At 34.7% G+C, this 23,957-nt stretch overlaps 1 protein-coding gene across 6 annotated transcripts in view; it reads right to left on the reverse strand.

The window, feature by feature from the left end:
• Positions 1-23,957, reverse strand: part of Cdh18 (cadherin 18) — an 886,990-nt gene that overhangs the window by 172,773 nt on the left and 690,260 nt on the right. For all 6 annotated transcript variants that reach the window (XM_028868182.2, XM_028868181.2, XM_028868183.2 and 3 more), the window contains one exon: positions 15,040-15,159. In XM_028868182.2, coding sequence (XP_028724015.1) covers positions 15,040-15,159 — 120 coding nt within the window. The remainder of the gene's footprint in view (positions 1-15,039; positions 15,160-23,957) is intronic.

Genomic DNA, 23,957 nt, shown 5'->3' on the forward strand with positions numbered 1-23,957 from the left:
TGGCACATTAAGCTGTGTGGTGGATTTAGCCTTTGCTAGTTACAAAACAAAAAAGGTTTCTGGGCTACACGCTGCTTGGATAAAAGCACAGACCCACGATGGCTCCCAGAGCTGGTGGAAAACGTACCACCGCCATGTTGGGAAGCTGAATGGGGCGGAGCCAGCAGCCACAGAGCTGTTTCAGGCTTAGAAGGCTACAGTTTAAAGCAATAAGTTTGCAATAAGACAGATTCAGATGGAGCAAGACTTTAAATGCTTTACAATGTGAGTAAAAATGTACATAGGCTTGGAAGAGAGAGGAAAAGGAACATAGACAGTTATATAAAGAAATAGAAAGTTTAAAAAAATAAAGTCTTTAAAGAGAAAGTAAAAGTAATATAAAAATAAGCCATGTAAAGATGGATATCACACAGAGAGTTTGGATTATATTGTCTTTGGGATTTTTAACTGCAGAAAAACATTTGATCGTAAAAGATGTTGAGTTAAACCAATATGTATATATTAAAGATACCTTGACTTTAAAATTTGGATATAAGGATGTGTTACTTTGGAAAGGAGACTCTGCTTTTGTTTCTACAGAAAGCCAGAGGCTATGGATTTGTTCCAGATTAAGATACATCAGGTTTGACCAGCCAAGACCACCTGAAAGGTCTCTGATGACACCATGGCCCAGATGATCCAACATCCAGAATCGTTTCAAGGCAACTGGCTCAGACGATACAGTCTCACGGACTACTCCATGATCCTAAAATTTTCTTTGCGTCCCCATAAGATACAGCGCCCCCTCCAGCAGGAAGTAGTTAAGAGAAGCTACGCCCAAATTCCCAAATATACCAAGCTGACTTTGGAGATATATAAAAGTTAAAACCTTCCTTTTTAAAAAAAGAAAAGGGGAAGTGCTGTGGGATGTTCTGTATGTCCTGTGGGAGCCCTTCTTGGGTTCCTTGTGGTGCTACCCAGCAGGTCCGTATAGAGGATGATTAGGACCATGGGCCTGAGTGCAGGTGTTTGAGATGGTCTGCACTTGGCTGTGCTGGGGGATGGTCTATATGTCAAGTTGTTCTGATTGGTTAATAAATAAAACCTGATCGGCTGTGGCTAGGCAGGAAGGATAGGCGGGACTAACAGAGAGGAGAAATAAAAGGACAGGAAGGCAGAAGGACTGGCTGCAGCCGCCGCCATGACCAGAGACGCCGCAGCCGCCGCCATGACCAGCAGCATGTGAAGATGCCGGTATGCCACCAGCCACGTGGCAAGGTATAGATTTATGGAAATGGACTAATTTAAGCTATAAGCACAGTTAGCAAGAAGCCTGCCACGGCCATACAGTTTGTAAGCAATATAAGTCTCTGTGTACTTGGTTGGGTCTGAGCGGCTGTGGGACTGGCGGGTGACAAAGATTTGTCCTGACTGTGGGCAAGGCAGAAAAACTCAAGCTACAAACTAGGGCTCAAGGTACCAAGAGAGAAGAGGAAACACAAATTCAGTTCTAATCCCTACAATCTGCAATGATGTCCTGCTTTCAAGATGTGCTACTGCAATGGTGGCACAAAGCTTATGTAGTAATTGTGCTGACATTTTTATTCACTTGACACAAGCTAGAGTCATCTGATAGTAGGCAACATTGACCAGGAAAATGCCTCTATAAGATCAGGCAGTAGGTAAGTCTGTAGAACATTTCATATATAAGTGATTGATGAGGAGGTTCCCAGCCCATGGTGAATGTTGCCACCCCTGGGCAGGCTATCTTCAGTTCTATAAGAAATCAGGCTGAAAGGACATGAAGAGCAAGCCAGTAAGCAGCATTCTGCTAAAGCCTTTGTTTCTGTTCTTGCCTGCGGGTTCCAGCCCTGTTTGAGTTAACATGAATGTTAAGTGTTATAGGTGAGTGTAAATCTTTAGTTAGCAAAACAGGAAACATTTTGTTTGAAGCAACTGTTTATATTTTCTTCAGGTAACTCTGTACAAGGAGAATGAAAGCTGTTCTGAGAATAATTATCTTCACTATATAGCTCTTGATATATAAGGTTAATGCTTCTTAGATTTATCAGTGAAACATTTTGAAACCCAAGAAAATTCTTACATCTCTATGTAATCACACCTGAGATTCTGTAGAGCACTTGAAATAAACTGACAATATGAAGACAAGAAAACATGGTCCTCAGAGAGAGGGAGATAGATCATTGGCGAAGTGCATGTAGCCATCCAGATTTCAGTGACACTGAGGACAAATCACTTGGAGGCATTTCACTTCTATTCCAAGTTGATTCTGTTTGGCATGCATAAAATTATTTCTAGTATTGTTTCAACTTTCAGAAAATCAAATAAACAAGCTCCCTATGGCCTGTGTTGTTATCAGTGTTTGGGGAAATGAAAGCAAAGTGACCTTTGTCCAGCAGGAGGTGAGATAAGAGCCCTTCAAACCAAGATCAGTGTTGACAGACTAACAATCAGGACAAAAATGTCCTTTCATCAATCTTTCTACACCCCCAAATATTCAGACCCACAGAGAATGTGATCTTTCTTTTCCCATATGGTTTGTAGTAGGAATTTGAGACATTTCTCCTAATATTAAAGTAAACTTCTATTTTTAAAATATTGATAGCGTTACTCATAAAAAATGTTTAGGGAAATAGAGGCTCAAGAAACAGACAAAAAGGATGTTTTCTTTATTTGTTCTTGACTTAGACATGTGAAAGATCTGAAACATTTTGAAAAATGATGCAATTATAACAGAAACTCAAGGTGGTCATTAAAATCAGAGACGAATAATACGCTGCATGAAAGGAGGTACTATCATCTTTCATATGTTAAAAGTGTACTAATCTTATCACAGAGCTTTTCTCCAATGACTGATGGAGGCAGATGCAGAGATCCACAGGTAAACACCAGGCAGAGATTCAGGAGTCCAATTGGAGAGAAAAGAGGGATTCTATGAGCAAGTGCATCAGGATCATGATGGGGAAACCTGCGGAGATGACCAAACCAAACTAGTGGGAACTCATGAAAGTTGGATCAATGGCTATGAAGCCTGTATGGGACTGGACTAGGCCCTCTGCATGGCAAGACAACTGGGTAGCCTAATTTGCTTGGGGGGCTCCTGGGTACATGAGGGGGCTTTTTGGAGTTCACTACCTATGATGGGATGCCTCATGCAGCCTTGAGGCAGGGGAAAGGGCTTGAACTTACCTCTATTGGATGGGCAGGGCCTTGCCTTCTTGTGGGGGGGGGGAATGGAGGTGTCGGTTGTGGGTGAAGGCTGAGGGGAGGAAGAAGGGAAGAGGGGGATCTCTGATTGGTGAGTAAATGAAAAAAAATTCTTAATTAAAAAAAGTATACTATTTCCCTTGCAGAGTATGCAAATGAGTAAGGGCAGCTCTCAGGGAATTTGTAACCTAGGAATTTCTTGTTCAATTAAGTATGTACAGAACATATGGTTTTATCAGTAACAGTTTACTAAGTGATTCCATGAGTCAACAATAATTTAATTTGTTCTGATGTCCCCAAAATACTTAGTTCACTAAAAGCCTTTCAGTACTAATTTTCTGGCAATCATTAGAAAAGTCCTATATTTTTAGCTTATGTGGCTAAAAGAAAAAAATTGTCAAATAAAAATAGATGTTTATAGAAGAGTAAAGAAATGGCAGATGCTGTAATGTATAGTTAAGACAATGTTAATTTTTTAAAGAAAATTTCAGAGAATAAGTACTTTTTTCTGCAAAACTATAGATAATTTTTGTAAATTAAATGAACTGAAAATAAGAATCATTGTTCTGCACAACAGCAGTCTTGAAAATGTTCAGTGAGTCCTCAAAAACAGAAAACATCATTTTTTTTTTCTTTTCTTAGGCAGGGGCTTGGGAGGAATGAGCCCACATTTTTGATACCTGCCTTACACCTACCATGACAGTGAATTTTACAGTGAAATTGAGTTATCAGAATACAAAGCAAGTCTCACCATGGTCTCTAGCCTTAGTCACATTTGATTGTTTGTACATATGGAAACATCACAACATAAATTCATTGAAATCTATTTGTTAACTAGTATTTGAATTGTGTGCATTGGCATAGGACTATATCTTGAATGCTACTCTTCCCGTGACTGAATCTGTCTTAATCACAGGCATTAAGATCAAGGAAGCCATGCTGGCTAGTTATATGTCAGCTTGACACAAGATAGAGTCATTTTTTTTGAAGCAGGAACCACAGTTAAGGAAATCATTCCACCGCAACATATTAGACTGTTGGCAATCTTGTGATCCATTTTCTTAATTTATGATTGATGTGGGTGGCAGGACAGTTCACAGTGCATGTTGCCACCCTAAAGAGTCGGTCCTTGCTGCTATGAAAAAACAGGCTGAGCAAGCCAAGAGAAGAAAGCCAATATGCATCTCTCATCTGTGACCTTAACATTAGCTCCTGACTCCATGTTCCTGCCCTGCTTGAGTTCCTACACTGACTTCCCTTAGTGATAAGTCATGATATAAGCTGAAAAAAACCTTTCCCTCCACAAGTTGTTTTTGGTCATGGTGTTTCGTTTTGTTTCCCAACAATAGAAACTGTAACTAAGACTGGAGTCAGCAGCATGATCTAAATAATGATGTTCAAACTTTGATAAAACCATCAAGTGTTTGTCAGAACTAAACCATTGTAACAACAAGGAAGCTAGAAGATCTGTTGAATGGAACTCCACCATGTAGTAAAACCAGAGAAACAATGGAATATGCAAAATGAGTCAGAGACAGGGAGTGCAAAGACTAATATATGCTAAAGGTCCTTTATCCTTTCATATTTTAAATATTTTACAAAATGCATCTCTTTTTGTGTTGCTTTGCCCCATAGAGTCTCTTAGGAACTATTTTCCTTCAAATCTGTTTTGAATTTGACAAAGTGATATAATGTTCTCTCAGTAAACCCATGCTGAGATACACTTATGAATCACTGCGTTGCATTTATCTACAAAAGAAGTATAACCTTTAGCATTGGGGACTGATAAGTATCTGATTTTGCTTATTATATATTATGATTATTATATATCAACTGTTACTGTACTATTAAAATGTAGTGATAATTATTTAAACAAGAGAACATTACTATTATTATTTTATGAATTCTAATACACATTTTTTATGGAATCAAGTAACATTATAACAGATATACAAGACTTTTACAAATAAAATATATATTTTCTAAACATTTAAAACAGAATTCTTCATATTTTTAGTGGTTGTTAAAATGAAATAAACTTGCATTGTTTAAATACAACAGAAAATATTGATGAGCCACCTTAAGTGAACAAGTAAGAATGTTGAAAATTAGCCTTAATTTTTATAATTGTATATTTCTCTTGTTTATGATTTATGTAAAGGATTTCTTAAACATGATTGGAAAATAAGCTGGCAAAATCATTTTGAGTTCCAAACCCTCTTTAACACTTGTTAAATTAAGTTATAGAGTCTTAGCTTTCCATATGGGATTTTCCTACGTATTTTTTTCTCATCCCATCCCCTCCAGTTCCCTGCTCTTCCTTCCATCCCGTTTGTCAGTTCTGTTTTCTTCCACTTTCAGCCTTTTTGTCTAGTCTGAGAGTCCCCTCTCTAGTGTCCTTGTCTTTTAACATGCTTCCTCTCATCTGAGTACACAGTAAAAGGATAGCTTCAGCTAGGATATGAGAGTGGATATGGTTATTTGTCTTTCTAAATCCAAAGAGTTAACTTGGTGGACAACTTTTTATAGTTCCATCCATTTTTCTGGAGACTTAATTTTTGTTTCTGGCTGGACAATATTCCACGGAATGAATGTATTACATTTTTATTATGTTTTTATTTTCCTTTCATCTGTTGCTGAACATCTAGACTAATTCTATTTTCTTCATACTAGAGAAAAACTACTGTAAGCAGGGGTGCACAGGAACCCTGTAAATGATTGTAGATCACATTGCTAAGGAGTTATACAGCTTGCTTATATGGTACCATTTCCTGTTGTTTGAAAATTATTTCATAGCAATTTCCTTAGTGGATATATTAGTTTCTACTCTGTCCAGCTGTGGATAGGTTTCTTATTTGCTCATATCTACATCAGCATACTATGGTGATATTTTATTTGTATTAAAATGTTATTCATATATTAATAAATAAAGTTGCCCTGGTGGTCAGAGCTATTAGCAAGCCATAGGAAAGCAGTGAAGTGGTGGCGTATGCTTGTAATCTGAGCACTTAGTAGGCAGAGCTAGGTAAGTCTCTGTGTGTTCAGGGATACAGCCAGCATTGGATACACATGCCTTTAATCCCAATACCAACCATAGAAGATCTGGAGGTCTATACAGAGAGGCTGTGACAAGGCAGTCATGTGGTTGGGTTTACAACCAATGAGAAGGCAGAGCAGAAACCCTATATAAGACTTTAACACAGGAAGTAACTCTGATTTGGAGAGGAAGGACCACCGCAGGAGGAAGAGTAAGGTTATAGCTCTTAGCTCTGACCTCTTGGCTTTCTTCTTTGCATTGGTTCTGTGTTTCTTATTTAATAAGATGGTTGGTTACATCTACAGCATACATTTTCATGATGGTCTCTATTCTGATTGGGGTATGATGGAACTTCAAAATAAGTTATAATGACTTTCCATAATAGTTAAGGATACTGAGAATATAAAAATATTCATAGGCCATTTTTATTCCTTTTTTAAAAACTCATTTTTTTTATTTTCAATTATGTATATGTCTTCATGTGTGTATGTGCACATGAATGTAAGTGTTCTCTGAGGCCAGAGCTGATAAACAGCCTAGAAGCTGAGGTTACAGGTGACTGTGAGCCACCAGACATGGGCACCTGATATGAAGGTCTTCTTGGAAGAGCAGCATGTACTGTGTTCTTAAGTGCTGAGCCATCTTTCTATTATGTTTATAACCATGTATTTACTTCATTGGCAACTTCATGAATTTGCATGTTTTTGTGTCAGTGTATGTCTATTTATTGTTATTTTAATTATCTGTAACACTTATAGATTCTGAATACAAAATCCTTGACTGAAATATAGCAGGGAGTGATTCTCTGCCATTTAGTAGCCTGTTGAATCCTTTGATCATTTTTTCGCTGTCCTTAGGCTTTTATGTTCTTGTGATTCCATTTGTCTGTGCTGTCTGTGCTATTGTGGTTCTATGAAGAAATGTGTTTCCTGTATCTATGTCAGGAAGTGTTTTCCTGCACTCCTTTAGCAGTCGCAGGGTTTACGGTTTAAGTGGATGTTTTAGATCTATTCGAAGTTATTCTACTCTTAAAAAAGAACATATACTACACCTAAAATTCTCTGAATCTGATAGGCACCTGGACAGATACAAGATCAATATACACAAACCAGTAGCTTCTATAGGCACAGAAAATCGCATTTCTGATAAAGAGACCAAGAAAATTAATGCTGTTCACAAAAGTCTCAACACGTGTTGGAATAAATCTGAACAAAGGGTTGGCAGACCTCTGTAAGGGCAACTTTATGATGATGAAAAACAAATTGAAGAAGCCACCAGATGGTGAAATTCAGCCCTATGCTTTTAAATTGGCAGGATTTATATCACAATAAGGGCTGTGCTGAAAGCTGAAGAGATTCACTGTAATCCCACCTCAAATTGTCTGAGGACATTCTTTATAGAACTACAAAAAAAAATAATAATAATAATTCTAGGATTCTTAAGGAAGCAGAGAAGAACCCAGATATCTAAAACAACCTTCTTCTAACCAGGAAGAACACAAAACCAATACAGCAAATGAGTTTAAAATATAGTGCTGATCACTGTGTTAAAAAGACCCTGACACTGGCGCAGAAACATGCCTGTAAACCATTGGCACATTACAAAGAGACAGAGGTAAATCCACACAAGCTATACACACTTAATTTTTGACAAAACTGTCAAAAACATGCACTGGAAAAGTTGGTAAGCTTTTCAATAACTAATGCAAAGAAAGGTGAATATGTACTTGCAGAAAAATGAAATTAGATTCTGATCTCCCATACTGTTAAAAAAAAATTGAAATGGCAACTTCCTTACTTGGGGGAAAATGTTATATAGAAACCTATGCTAAATACTTCTTTCAATGGAATTCACCTTTTTCCCATTTCAGATAACACTGCTCCAAAGACATGACTACCCTCCGTTTAATGGTAATGAAATCTTCTTAATCATACAGGATAAAATCAGGAGGGCACAGAACATTGCTGGACACCTTCATTTTGCCTGAGACTGGGCTGAGAGCATTTCACTAACTTTGTGAAGATATCTACACAGGTACCACCAGTATAAATTTATATACACTGAAATTGGAATTAAAACTTTCAGGAATCTGACCTATTTAATAAATAGTAAGTTGTACTTTTGTATCAAAGTATAAAGTATCTCCAAACAGATATCTTTAATAAAGAATATTATTTCTTGGAAAATATTATACATAAATGTCACATTGAATATTTTAAATGAGCTAATTATAACATGAATCTATTAAGTGCATAAATATCGTGGTAGGATGACCAAGTGAACTTTTTCACTACATCTATAACATTTCATACTTAAATAATTAGTGATAGGACTTGAGCCTTTAGAACTACATGTTACCATAAGCAGAAAGTTCTGTATTGTATGTGAGGAGTTTCCTGTCCTATGGGATAGATGTAATTCCTGCAGAAGTGTGTGATTAACAAGAAACTTGGTGTTCAATGTCTGCTTTTTAATATAAAACAGCACACAATATTTAAGTGCTAAACCATACTAGGAGTGCTGAAAGCAAGTGTATAAAATTAAAGTGCATCATTAAAACTGTATTACTTTTATATGCCTGAAAATTAAGCATGCTATTTACAAATGAAGTAATTTCAAATGCTTATAAGTTATAAATAAACATGTTTACAGAAATTAGTGTGTGTATATATATATATATATATATATTTATATATATATGGTGTTACAAACAATTAAAATTCAATTTCATAAGATAACGATAACGTAGAAAAATTTGGCTCAACCATTTATTGTGTATCAAAAGCTAACTCTGTGATATGTATGCATGAGTGACATAATTGTAGACTGACATAGTAGACACAACATTTTAATAAAGTATAAGTAGATTTGACCTCACATGTGGTAAGCCAGTAGAGAGTTCTTAATTGTTCTTTATTCCTGACTTCTGCTTTATCTAGATTTACAAATTTCCTAAACTGACCATCATGAGAAATGAAACCATTTGTACCAGAGACTTTTCTTCTGTGCCTTAGCAGAAATTAACATAGAGTGCCTTCTGTTAAGAGAACCATCAAGTCCCTATCAGAGGAAAGACCATTAAATAGATTTCCTTCCCCCCAAAAAAACTGCACACTTGTGCTGTATGTAATACTTAATTTCTGCTCCCAAGACAATGGGAAGGCATCTCCTTCATCTCTGCTTCTTTGGCCTAGATAATGAAATTAGATTCTATGTGACATCAATGGATTATTCAGCTACTGCTGTCACCACCTCATAGAAGCACAGAAGTCTTCAACATCGTGGTTTACTTCTAATGATGTTTACACTACAATGACAGCATTGAATTGAGATGTGTTGTGTTAAAAAAAAAAATGATCCCCATATAACAGACCACAGCAACTTTCCTAAAATATCTTGCTCAAGTTTTTCTGCTTTCAATAGTAGCAAATATAGTTATTTGCTTATTCTACACCAATGCTTCATTCATAATCTGTTATAAATAGTACATTTTTGATATTTTGTCACTATAAATTTTTCTACATTTTAAATGTTAATTAATGTTTAAAATAATATTTTAGTTGGTACTCTTTAGTTGCCTTATATATTGAAGAACATCACATTGACTATAAGAAAGGTTGAACATTTTATAAGTTAATTACAAGAGTTTTGATTCACAGTACTAATTAATGGAATTTCAGTTTAAATTCCACTAGTTATTAATAATTATCTATGCAATATGTTGAACGAATAATCTCATCATTCTTATCTTTGGATACAGGTATTAACATATGGTTTCTACAATAGAAAAACAAAGACACTTTGGGAACTCATTACTATAAAATAGAGGTGAATACCAAAATGTACCTTTTAACATAATGAAAATAAGGCAGTACCAGTACTAATTTTTAATGATAAGCACTGAAATCTCAATGTAAGTAGGGGAGAAAAGTTAAGTTATACATTATTATAATTGGTCTTCAATAAAAGTAATTGGGAATGTGTTGAAAAGGATCATTCAATTAGGAGAATGGAATTAAAGTTATACTATTAAAATACACCTTTGTAAATGACTTTGTAAATGCTTCTTATGTAACACCATATCATAGCAACTGATTCTCTAATTTTCTCTATGTCTGTTCAGAATTTAGTCCAGGCATTTGGAAACACAGTTACAACTAGATTCATTAGTTCTAAGCATGCTTAATTGCATGGTAATAAGGTTTTTAAGCACAAGTAGCCAAAATATGGAAACTTTGAAGAAAAAAAAAATGAGTATTTATTTTAGAACTCTTCTAAGCACTTTCTGCAATAACTGTTTAACACATTTACTGACTTAATGCAACTTTAAAAATATTTTCTTTCATTACTGGTGTGATAGGCAGGAAATAGACCCACAAGTCCTATTATGCTTTAGTTAGTGAAATACTGATATTAACACAGATCCCTATGGAAGTATACATTTCCTTTAATACACTACACATTTTGAAGAGAAGGAAATAAAAGAGAACCAAGAGCTAATAGAATTTAATGCATTAGGAACTGTGTGAGAGTCTGTTTATACTTGAGATAAAATTCTGTATTAACCATTGCTTGGTTTACCTGTGAGATATATACATACACACACACAAACACATACACACACACATATATATATATATGCACACACATATATATGTAATATATATCATATATAACTACAATATATATGATATATAACTATACCCAAATGCTACTGCATTTAAATGCTATGTCACCAATAGCATGGTGACAAGAACTTCTGTAAATGCAAACTAATGCAGCATACAAGGCAGCCAATCTCCCTCATTTGCATTTACATCCTTAAACATATGAAACAATTCAAATACTATGATACACAAAGAAAACTGATATTCATAAATATAGTACAAATAGAGTACTATAGTTGAAAACATATTTCATGCAGGATGCTTTTATTTCAACTTATTGTTAAATAAATACAATATTTTTCTTATACAAAAACATCTGACTAATATGCAAAATATGAATGGATTAAAAATTTATTCTGGTACATATATGCTTATACACAGGTATATGTGTGGAAAAAATTAAACATAGCAATGCGTATTGCTTTCATCGAGACACTTGTGTAAAGCAGAAATGTACAAAAGGAGGACCATATTTATCAATAATGAAGTGATTCAGTTTTCAACAAAATTTCAGTCCAACAATAATATAAATAGCCATATGTGGGGCATACATGGGCTACAAAGTGGGTGTGGAGAGAAAGTTAGACAAATAGAGCTTAAGCTTTAAGCTGTTTATGCAGAGAGTAGACACAAAGGATGGTGCTGAGAGGAAGTTAGCTGGGTTGTTTGTATGGAGATTAGACACAAATAGTGCCAAGAAAGTTAGCTCAGGTTGTTTATACTAAGATCAGGAGATGATATCAGTGCATAAACAATTTGTAAGTAGGGTGACCTGTGAAATGATTGGTCGGCTCCTTCTCCCGCTCCTAGGGTTCTGAGGTTTTTGCTATAAGGAGCTTACTGCCTAACACTTGACTCCCCACTGTGTCTGATTATCCTTGGGTAAAAGGGAGGGTGGGGAATGGCCTCACAGCACACTTATCTTTCCTTGGTTCCAGGCCACCTCTTCACAGGTGACCTAAGTTCCCAGTGGGGCAGGACCCCACAGCCATACATGGGCATTTTAATTACTAGGTTCATAAGAGTTTTTCTCTACTCAAATATCTCAAAACTAAAATAACTTGAATGTCATGTAATAAGGTATAATACGTTAATGGTGTTTGCTTTATAATATTCATTTTTTACTTCATCAATAAAATATTTCAGTCTATACTATGATTAAAATGTATAAAACATGGATACATGAATACTTTTGTGTAAGTTTATCCTCCACTTAAAACTCTCTCTTTGCATATTGGTTCTACATTGTTTCATCTGGGGAAATAGAGAGATACAGAATGTTTTAGGTCTATTTCTGGCAGTGAACTTGAATGCTGGAACCCCTTAGGGAAATGCATGCAGATTACTTAGTCAAATCCTCTTATAAACATGATAATAAAACACGACTAACACATTAGGTGATGAAAGTGTGCTTAAGACTCGAATCTTCTTACTGGTGTGTACTTCATTATATAAGAGGATTTGAAACAGACCTGATTTGAAACCATAGAGCTGATGAAGGATTACTTTCACAAAAAAACTCCTAGCACCAGCCATGAGAAACCTTCTTTGGAATGGTTGGTCAGGGCAGTCCAAGAAACTTCCTAAACAATATAAACTATTGATGGAGTCCTTCCCTGGCTCTCAGACATTGAAGGTATATCCCTATTCCTGAGGACACTGCATATACAAGCCACAAAATTCTGATGATTCTACCTATACCTGGCATGAAAACCTTCTTTCTGCAATGTGTCTTCTAGAGATGCCAAAAACTGCTATGCAAACTCTCAAAATCTGTCCTACTCAGCTGCAGAAGTTGTGAATCACAACAATGACCAGTATGGCAAGATATCTAGAAATGTACACTAAGTGACATTGACATTCCCTCGTTGTTAGTAACTAACAGCAGCATAATTGGACTGAAGTTCAGTCAACAGGGAGGAAACCATGCTTAGTACTGGAAACAGCTATTTCCCAGGGCTAGTAAGGTCATGGACTTTAGAAAAAGTCTGTTACTATCAATTTGCTATACCAGCATATGTCCTTATTGTATTCTTACTCTTATCCTTATAGTCACAGAGAAGTATAGCACCCCCCCTTCACAAACACACAACATTCACAGAAGCTTCTCTTTACAGCAAGTAGAGATGATCACAGAAACAATAAGTGGACACAATACACAGATCACGAGATCTTGAGGAACCCAGCCCCAATGGATACATCTAAAATCACAGCTCCTGTGTCAACGGCTTAGGGAATATTTCATTGGAGGCAACAAAAGAATGTAAGAGACAAAATATCAGGAAGTCTGCTGTGAAAGTCTCTCCTAGAAATGACTACATAAACAATAAACATGCTAATGTGGAACAGGGAAATTTCATGAGTTTCTACCTTTAGACAAAATCTATATTTAACTAATGACTGCTGGGAGAGTGAGAATTAGCCACTCTCAGGAATGGACGAGGTTAACTAGTTAACCAATACAAATTTGTCAGAAACAAAACCATACAGAAACAGAGAGAGAGAGAGAGAGAGAGAGAGAGAGAGAGAGAGAGAGAGAGAGAGAGAGAGCAAGTGCATGCAACAAAGTCAGCAAACAGTATTTATATATTTGTGCATCCATGTCTGTAACAATAATTGTAAAAAGAGGGGCTATCAATTTGAGATTGGGGAACAGCACAGGAGGGCTGCTAAACCATACCTGGGAGTGTCTAGAAGGAGGAAAGGGAAGGGGGAAGTGATGTAATTCTTTTTAATTTAGAATTATATATAATTACACAAATATATAAATGGGTTACTTATAGGCCATGCAATGTGTTAAAGGAGACATCTAAGAACAGACACATCTTTGGTCATAGCGAAAGGACTGTTAACTTTCCATGAAGGTTCTATGTTAATGGAGTCAGAGTGCACACATGAATGCTCCATGTTCACTGAGTCAGAGTGCATTCAGTTTTACCACAATATCCCCAGGGTGTAGTGGGTAGCAGCCATTCCAGCTTTGATCTGGAAGTTCCAATCCCCATTGAGACTTCTGCAACTGTCACTCCTAGAAGGCAGGGCCAAGGGAGGCGCCTGGAGACCCAAGATCTGGATGGGTCAGCACTCTCTCTGTTCTGGGACCCTGAACGGTGGAGTTGGACCGAGCAGAGCTCCAGAGAACACTGCTGGACTGCAATACACCTTCCCCAGACCCCGTGACCTACCTATCCCTTAATTTGTAAGTTACACCATTAAATAAATCTCCTTTTGTCTACGTGGAGTGGACTTAATAACTTCACCAATACCAGAGGCTGGTTAGAGCTTCCTGGACTTCTATTTTCTTTTGCAATCCATTTTGATATTCTTTAAAATTTGTAAAACCTGAAAGTTGCATGTTAAATGTGTGCGTATTTTGGAAACAAGTACTTAGTTTCCTTGTTTTACTGGAGAGAGATCTCTTAGCCAGGACATTTGCTTTCTGTATCTTTTGACATAGGATGAGGAAACAAGACTACTGTGTACTGCTCATTGAAATTTTGGGGTGATACAATATCAGTGTTTACCAGAATAAAAGGAAGAAAGAGAGAATTCACGGGTTTATCTGATTAAAGAAAGACATTTAAGACTTTTGGTAATTATGTTAATTTCATTAATTAATACAATATGAGAGACCTGAAAGAATTTCAAACTCAGAAAAATAAATCCCAGGTGAAAACACTGAAGTACCTCATTGTAATGTATTTCATATATTTATAAGCAGTGTATATATACATATACATGAATATCTTCATGTGTGGTACCAGGGAATATATTTTACAACAAATTTATATAAGGTACTAGAAATTCTATTGAATAATTTTCCATTTTTGATAGAAAATAAAAAGTAATATGTAAATCAAAATGCTTGACAATATTATTTTAGTACAATATTTAATATTTCTTTTCAAAAGAGTATTATTTAAATGTTATAGTAATATTCAATAGTAATTTTAACAGGTATGAATAATAGAATTAAACAATTATCTTTATATTTACACTGCCTTAGGAAAATAGTTGCAATTTTAAATGCATTTCAATGTCATTATCTTACAAAGAGTAAATATAAAAGAGCATCACTTGTATTATTAATAAAAGCACTTGCATAGCAATGTATATAAATTCACTAACCTGTTTTAGGATCCACAGAGAAATAAGGTTGTCCTTGCAGGATACTGTAAACAACACGTGCACTGTTTCCATAGGTGGGGTCATCTGCATCTGTAGCTGTCACCTGTAGAACAGAGGTACCTGTGCATTCAGGAAAACAAATTTTAGTGTGTGATGGCATTTAGCACATGACTCATTTGAACACAGTAAAAGGGTTTGTTTCAGTTTCAATGCATTACTAAAATGACTATGTCCTATTAATTTTAATTCTTTTTTAAGATTTATTTTTACATTTATTTGTATTTATGTGAATGTGTATCTGTATGTGGGTATATTCATGTGGAAGAGCAGGTGCCCACAAAGCTAGAAGATGGCATTGGATACCCCAGCACTAGAGTTATGGAGAGTTTTGAGCTACCCAACAAAAACAATTGGGAACTGACCTCAGATCTTCTGGAGGAGCAGCCAATGCTCTTGACAACTGAGGGGGGGCTGTTCAGTCCCTTATAAATTACTTCTTAGGTTTGTATAGTAGATATATTGCTTGCTTTCTCTCCATAGTACCAGTAACATGTAAATTCAAACAAAATACATGATAGATGTTGTATTATGACTCCTTAAATCACGACAATATTGAAAAAGTTCTTCTTGATATTTTCTTAATAAGAATGGGCTTTTATTGATGACCTTAAATAAAGTAATATTGAGTATTTTGTTAAATCAAGAGTACAATGAGGAGCCGGGCGTGGTGGCACACGCCTTTAATCCCAGCACTTGGGAGGCAGAGACAGGCGGATCTTTGTGAGTTCGAGGCCAGCCTGGGCTACCAAGTGAGCTCCAGGAAAAAGGCACAAAGCTACACAGAGAAACCCTGTCTCGAAAAAACCAAAAAAAAAAAAAAAAAAAAAAAAGAGTACAATGAGACTATGTAGTTCATGAGTTAAGAACATTCTTAATAACGATTGCATAGTGTGTTATTAAAGTGAGAAGATGGACAAATTATATTATCAGTGAAACAACCACTCAACCCATATTGTATCTTGTATTCATTAGTTTATTTATTTTATATACCTTGAATACTGAGTCTCAAACTACCATGATAGATTCAAACTTCATTTATTTTGTGGCTCCTAAACAATATGGACATAATTGTCTTTTAAAAACAAATACTAAAATAATTTTTTGAAGAGCAGTCACTTTAAAGTAATTAATAAACATTACAATGCATATTTGGGGGTGTACTATCCTGTTTTTTGTTCATACTTTGAGAACTATGTGTTTCATTAAATATATCTGTTTTACATGGGAATTATTCTTAAGTTAAAATTATTCCCCAGCATATGACAGCCAACTATTAAGGGTTGTTCAACTTTATGATTAGTTGGTAAATACTTTACTCTCTTAACAAAATTAACTTTACAAATTAGCTTATGATGAATACTTCACCACTAGAAAATATTATCTAATACTTAAAACTGTGTATCAAACAAAAACATTTCAACAACCAAAAGAGCCTTCATGGAATTTGTATTAATTCTGGTTCTTGAATATAGAGTGGAATAATTTTCTGTTGTAAATTTTGCAAACATTTATTCTAATATCAGTCTGCTTCAAAATTTTTATTTCCATGTTGAAATCCAGGCACAGAAATAATCAAAGCTGATTCTATGTCTTCAAGGGTTCCTAGAACTCCTGAGAGATTCAGTAAGTTCACTTGAAATTCTTTATTTGCAATGTAAGTGCATATAAATGTCTAATAATGTAATAAATATTTAAGACATATATTTAGGTTTACACAATGAGAATCTGAAATATATATAGATGCTAAAGACTATGTCACATCTACATCTTAAACTGTAGATCAGTGTAATACACTGGGAACTAAATCCTGGCAGTGGTTCAGAGAAACAGTTGATACAAACTCTAATGTGGAGAAATATGTGAGTGCAGCTGCCTTTTTAAAAAATAAATTCAGGGGGCTAGCAAATGGCTCAGAGGTTAAGAGCACTGGCTGTTCTTGCAGAGGTCCTGAGATCAATTCCCAACAACATATGGTGGCTCACAACCATCTGTAATGAGATCTGACACCCTCTTCTGGCATACAGGCAGAACACTGTACACATATAGCAAATAAATCTTAAAACAAATTAAAAATAAATAAATAGATAAATTCACAATTGTACTATGATCCAGAAAATTGGGCTAAGACATTTATGACAAGTAGAGTATATTGATATACAAACATTTTATAAATATTTGTAGAACAATTGTTTGCCATAGTCTTATGCTGGAAATAGACCAAATGTCTTTCAGTGGGACAATCATTAAGCTGTACCCCACTATAATATAGCATGTTACTCAAGAAAGAAAGGAAAATGAATTGGCTACTCATGCATGCATTGATTTAACTAGATCTAAGTTTAAAAGGTAAACCTTGCATGACTTTTACATTGTGTTATTTTGCTCATATGATGCTGAAAAGTATACTAGGACCATATGGTCTGCAGGTCGGGACAGAAGGAAGAAGGTTTGGCTTGAACTTATAAGAAGTGCAAATTTTACAATGCGAAAATGGTTAAGTATTTTGATAATGATGATTCAGTGCATGATGGACTTGTAGTCCCCAAACAACAAACACTCAGGTTGCAATAGACTACGAGGGAGAAGCAGGGATAATGTAGTAGAAAATATATGAGAACATTGGACACACTAAGTGTACTGAGGGAGAACATGGCCGTGAAAACACAGATCTCCTGTTTGTACTTTCTGTAGCTGTGAGATGAAACAGTTCTGTTGGATGAGTCACCTACTTTACAGAAGTGTGAAACACTGAAAAGGAATAAATGGTAGCTGTCCTCCTTATTGACAGTTAAATTTTAGCAAGACTCTAAAATTAGAAACCAAGAACAAAACAGTGTATAATTTCCTATGATATTTGATACCAGATACATTGCTGAGTGAGGTAAACAAAAAAACATTGTCAATGTTGATTGAATTTGGTACAACTTAGTATTTTTGGAGACTAATATATTCCTAGTTTTCTACTTGCTGATGATAAAAATAAATTAATGGATGAAATGTATTGGGTATTTTAATGAATAACATTATTTTCCTTTAAAAGTTCATATGAAACAATTTTTTTTTTTTTTTACTTTTTTTAAAAATTGTTTTTGTATGTGTTTTATGTACATACCACACAGCATGTGTGGAGAAGAGAAGACTTCTGATAGGTTTTTCCCCTCAACATTCCTCTCACAGTGGAGTATGCAACTTCTTTATTCATACATACATTTAGTATATAGGTAAATTATGTCCATGATAAAAAGGAAAAAAAAAACTTCTAAATTTTCAAATGACGATATATAGAATAATGTCCCCAATTGCACTAATCTGTCAGAATGTTGAAAGTGGACTCTAATATCATCTGATAAATATTTTGTTTTGATTACTACTTATTAAACCTACATCACATTCCCCAACTCACTGGCTTTTCATTAGAGAAATCCTGCCTAAGTGGATGGAAACATTTTCTGTTTGCAGAAGCATTTCCATGGAAAAGGGCAATTCTGGTGATGCTGTATTCTGAAGTACATAAGCCATTTCCCATGCAGCATTGTATTCTCAGTATTTCCTGTGGCACATACTTGCTGTTCTCAGTCTAGGGATTAGTTTTCTCAGCTGATGTTTTATACAAATCTGAAAAGATTTAAATACATGAAAAAAGCTTTCAGAATATCTTTACAATATAACTTAAGTCCTTTTTTTTCCTCTGGAGAATCCACCTTGTCACTCTCTTCGCTTGGCTTTTCTTTGTTCTGATGATTTTTAAATAGCACAAATTTTGTCAAGTTTCATATCAACGAGAAACATATGAGTGGACTTCTTTGAAAGTCCCTAAAGACCAATTTGAAATATTTAACAAGGCATTTTAATACCAAGCAAATACTCTGTGAGATTGCCAATTGCTACACATAATTTGTTAGAGTTCACAACTCTGTTAAAATCCCAAGAGAATCGAGGCTAAGCAAAACCTTTGGATAAAAATAAGCTGAAGACTTATGAAGGCTGAAAGTCTTCACTGAGGGAAGCTCTTAAGGCTTACATCTCAGAAGACTTGCCCAGGATTTCAGGAAAAAACAAGACTCATCAACACTCTGTATAAATTTTGTGCTACACAGAAGACTATAAATTCACTAACAGACTAATCACAGTGGACTTATAGTTGTTGTGGAATTCATTCACACTTTATTCATTCAAACATTATAACATTTTTTTAACATTTTCAAATATATGTCTGAGATGACATTTAAGAAACATCTATGTTGAGTACCCACAGAAAAATCACTATTTTAGGACCTGGCAAGATGACTTAGATGGACATCTTGCTCACTGCCAAGCTTATTGACCTGAGATCTATTCTAACTCACATGGTGAAAAAAGAGAGGATCAAATCCCATGAATTGTCTCATGACATACTTATGATGCTCCATGTTCACATGCATGTGAAACACAGACATGTGCATGCTCATACACACTTACACACACACACACACACACACACACACACACACACACACACATTCAGTCTCTATTTCATTTTATGCTACTATGTGCCTAAATCATGGCTACTGTTTATTTTTACATTTTATTTACATACTTATTGAACTATACAATGTGAAATTTCTCATTAGGCAACTAAGTTTTATATTCTCTTCTTTAAACTAAAAAAAGTAATCAATGAAATGACATGTATTTCTTTAAAAGAATGTGGAAAAGTCATCCCTATAAGCTACTTAATTTAATAATGAAATCAGTATATTGAAAATGTTGTACATAATGATATTTACAAATTTATGATATTGAGCTTTGTAAGATTATACAGTTCAAACTCATCTATCTATTCTGAAAAATATCTATATATTCAGTTTCTCCACCCAGTCATTTTTTTCTTGCCTCTCCTCTTTTCTTGCCATTTTCTCTCATATATCCCTTCATGGAATTCCATTGCATTTCAGATGCATCTATCTGAATAAAGGTACATTTATTATCTAACTCTATAGACAAAAGATATTTATAAATTCAAAACTCTTGAGAAAAATCAAAATAACATATCAGCTCCAAAAAATACAAATCCCTTGATGAAAATAGCATGGACAAATTGATGAACAATTTAAGATAATGGTCATCACTATGTTCCAACAACTGATAAAAGACACATAAGAATAGAATTTGACTTCATTTTAAAGAAAATCTCAACTGAAAAGCAGAAGGTCCTGAAATTTCAAGAAACAAACTGGGAAACTCAGTGGAAAGCTTCACCAACGGAATGGGAGGTGTTGAAAACAGAGTCAGGGATGGAGCACTTGGCAGATCACTAACATGAATGAAACAGTAAATATCAATAGGGATTGGGTGGAAAATGAGCAAGTTTTGATACCCAAGGAAAGACTTAGTTTATGATTTGTTGGTATCAAACAAGAAGAATATGACAGTGGAGGCACAAAAAAAGTCTTCAACAGAAACATAGAACAAATCTTTCCATACCTGGAAAAAGAGTTCCCTACCTAGTATAAGAGACGGGCAGAACATAACATAGACAAAACGAAAAATAATAATAAAAACATAAAAAAACTTTCCAGGCTTTATTAGAGTTAAAACATTAAAACAGGGAAGAGAAAAGCAATAATGAAAGCTCCAAGTGGGAAAAGTGGAGTCATTTATAAAGGATGCTTACTAGAATAACATTGATTATTTCATAAAAACCTCAAAGCTAGAGGGATTGGGAAGATTTTCTGTAAATTCGGAGAGACTACCACTGTTAACCCAGACTATTATACCCCAAAACAATTATTTAATCATTAAAGATAAGTTAAAATTTTCCATGATAAAAACAAATTAATTTATGAGAACAAAACCAACTCTACAAAAAAAAAAATACTCGAAGGAATACTTCAATCTGAAAAAGAAAAATCAACCTACCCAAGGGTTTTTAGAGAAGAAATAAATGTATCGGTACAGTTATTCAAAAAAAGATATGAAAAATACTCAAAAATTAATAAAATTACAGAAATTAAAACACACATCTCAGTACCTCTGACTAAAAAGACACAGACTAGCAGACTGGATGAGAAGACAGGATCCATTTTGTTGTTACTCTCAAGAAACACTTCAATGCCAAATTAAGGATGGCTAAATGTATTCTAGGCAAATGAAACTAAGAAACAAGCACACACAGCTATTTTAGTATCAGGAAAAAAATAACCTTCAAACAAAAGTTTGTCAGAGCAATAAGAAGATTTCCATAGTTATTAGAGTCAACATCTACCAACAGGACATTACAATCCCACAAAATAAACATCCTAGACAGAGGGGACCCAAATTCATACAAGAAGCAGTATTATATTAAAAACTGCAGCTTAACCTCAACATTATGATAGTCAGTGAATTCAACACTCAACAGTATCCTGAATTACATAGGTCATCAAGAAAAACCATCACCAAAAACAAAAATCTAAACACAGTAACCGAAAATTAAATGGTCACATAAATAAAATGGATGCAATAGATCAATAGAACATGGTAGTCAAACACTACAGACCACAAATAATTCTCAACAGTCAATGAGACTTTTTCCAAAACTGATCAAATATTAGACTATGAAATAGCATTATTTGAATGTAGGAAAACTGGTCACATCCTGCATTCTATTTGAGCACAATGTACTAAAGCAGATAAATTAAATTAATTGTAATAGAAACAACATGAATTACACAACCTCTTGAAAACTTAACATCCAACTGCAAAGCATGGTTGAGTCAGGGATGAAACCAAGAAGGAAATTTAAAAATTCATAGAATCAAAAAAAAGTCTATACAAAAAATAATATGAGAAACAATATAGTTAGACCTTCAAGCAATTTAGAACATTAAGTGCTTACATAAAAAATTAAATATCTAAAATTAATAAATTGATGCAACTGAAAAATTTGGGAAAATAAGAATAAGTGACATCTAAAACCATACATGAGAAGAGATAATCCAACAGAGGGGCTAATTATGAAATTAATTTAACAAACAAAAATCTAAAGAATCAATGAAATGAAGAGTGATTGACAAGTTTAACTATAATTCAACTACACATTCTCAGATTTTAACTGAGTGAGAAATGAAGAACTGAGTAATTATAAGTTGCTACACATGAGTTCTCCCTCACATGCTTTGAAGTTTTGGTCACTGACTAAATCTACATATAAACTTACTTACCTGCCTGTCATCTATTTATATATCTAATCTCCAAGGTAAGAAATATTGTCTTTAATTTGATTTATTTTAATAGATACTCCATACTTAAAATAACAGTATCACCCATTTGATACTTTTCTGTTCACTGTACTTCAAACATTCTAGATCACATAATTAAATACTGTAATCTCAGGTGGGAATTGTTCTCACACTCAGCACAGAAAAAAAAAGAAACATCATATGTTATTGAAAAAAAAAACAACAAGCAATTCATACCTAAGATATATTTTAAGCAATGTGATAATAAATGGCATAATCTCAAATCTTTTAGAGCATTTATAATGCAATGCATTGACAATAAAACACTAAAGTAACAGTGTTGCTGGGACAGGAGGTTATGTGATGGCCTCTTTCCCAGAGGAATTTCAACTGGCAGCAGGAATATGCCAGCAACATTGTACAGTTTGGAAAAGAATTTAAGGCCTGATGTTTAAAGCCTCTCAATTATAGGTGCCACTTGTTCGTGCAACCGAAAATATGTTACATATATCTCTGACATATCTAATTTTGACAAGTCTCAGATTATATTCCAAAATAAATACTTATCATAAAGATTTCAAAATGAACTGAAAATCAGAAGGCGGCACATCAATAGTTGATAACGTATTGTAAAATTAAATTATAGAAGTGCTGAAAGTATTGAAATGGAATAAAGATAGTAAAAGTGTGCCGTGTGTGTGTGTGTGTGTGTGTGTGTGTGTGTGTGTGTGTGTGTGTCTGTATTTAATAATGATGAGTGTTTTCTTAAGAGAGGCCTTGTAAATTCAAGAGCAAATATTGACTGGAAAAAGACACTAGGAAACATTAAGTTAAAACGTCAAAACAAGAAAGTGTTTACAACATCTCCCTTGTAAACAAAGAAAAAAATACTTTCATTCTATCGTAGTGCCTCTTGTCTTCCTTTAATTTATTAACTTTTTAAGAAATGTTGTCCACACTGTGAATGTTGGTAAATAAGGATGAATGAGGAAATATTTCAGTTAACCAAGATGTCCACTATCAGAGGGAATAAAAGTAATTACACACTTGTGCTCACTAGGCAAGTCTTCTAAAGTCCTATCAAGTTTTTTGTGGGAAAAGATTAAGTTAAATTTAAAATCACTAAAATTCAGAGAAGAATAAAATCATTTTAATATGAAAACTAAACATTGGGCAAACATTGGGCAAGGGATAGGTTTCATAGGCACAAGTTCATAGTGAACGATGTTGAGGACCAGAGTACCCAGCAATCTTGTAAATGGCTAAGGCATGATGTCATATAAACAGGGGACTCTGACACTTGGGGGCATGGCATGGAGAAAGGAGAAATGATGGGGCTTGTTGGATTCCAATAAGCTCCAGGTTAATGAGAGATCTTTTTTTTTCCCCAAATAATAAACAAATGGTACCAGAGCACACACTCTGTCTTTTCCTCTGCCCCCGCCCCACATGCAAGGGTGTTTGCTTACACACACACACACACACACACACACACACACACACACACACATCCATACCCTCCCTCTTATACACACACACATTCTTTCTCTCATACACACATATAATTTAAAATAAATAAAAAGGAAGGAAAATTAAATGTATCCAAGAGTTTTTCCAGTAAATCAATAGATGGAGTAGATCTCTCCACTGCCATCAAAT

This window comes from Peromyscus leucopus, chromosome 11 (genome assembly GCF_004664715.2).
Source record: "Peromyscus leucopus breed LL Stock chromosome 11, UCI_PerLeu_2.1, whole genome shotgun sequence".
NCBI classification, from domain to species: domain Eukaryota; kingdom Metazoa; phylum Chordata; class Mammalia; order Rodentia; family Cricetidae; genus Peromyscus; species Peromyscus leucopus.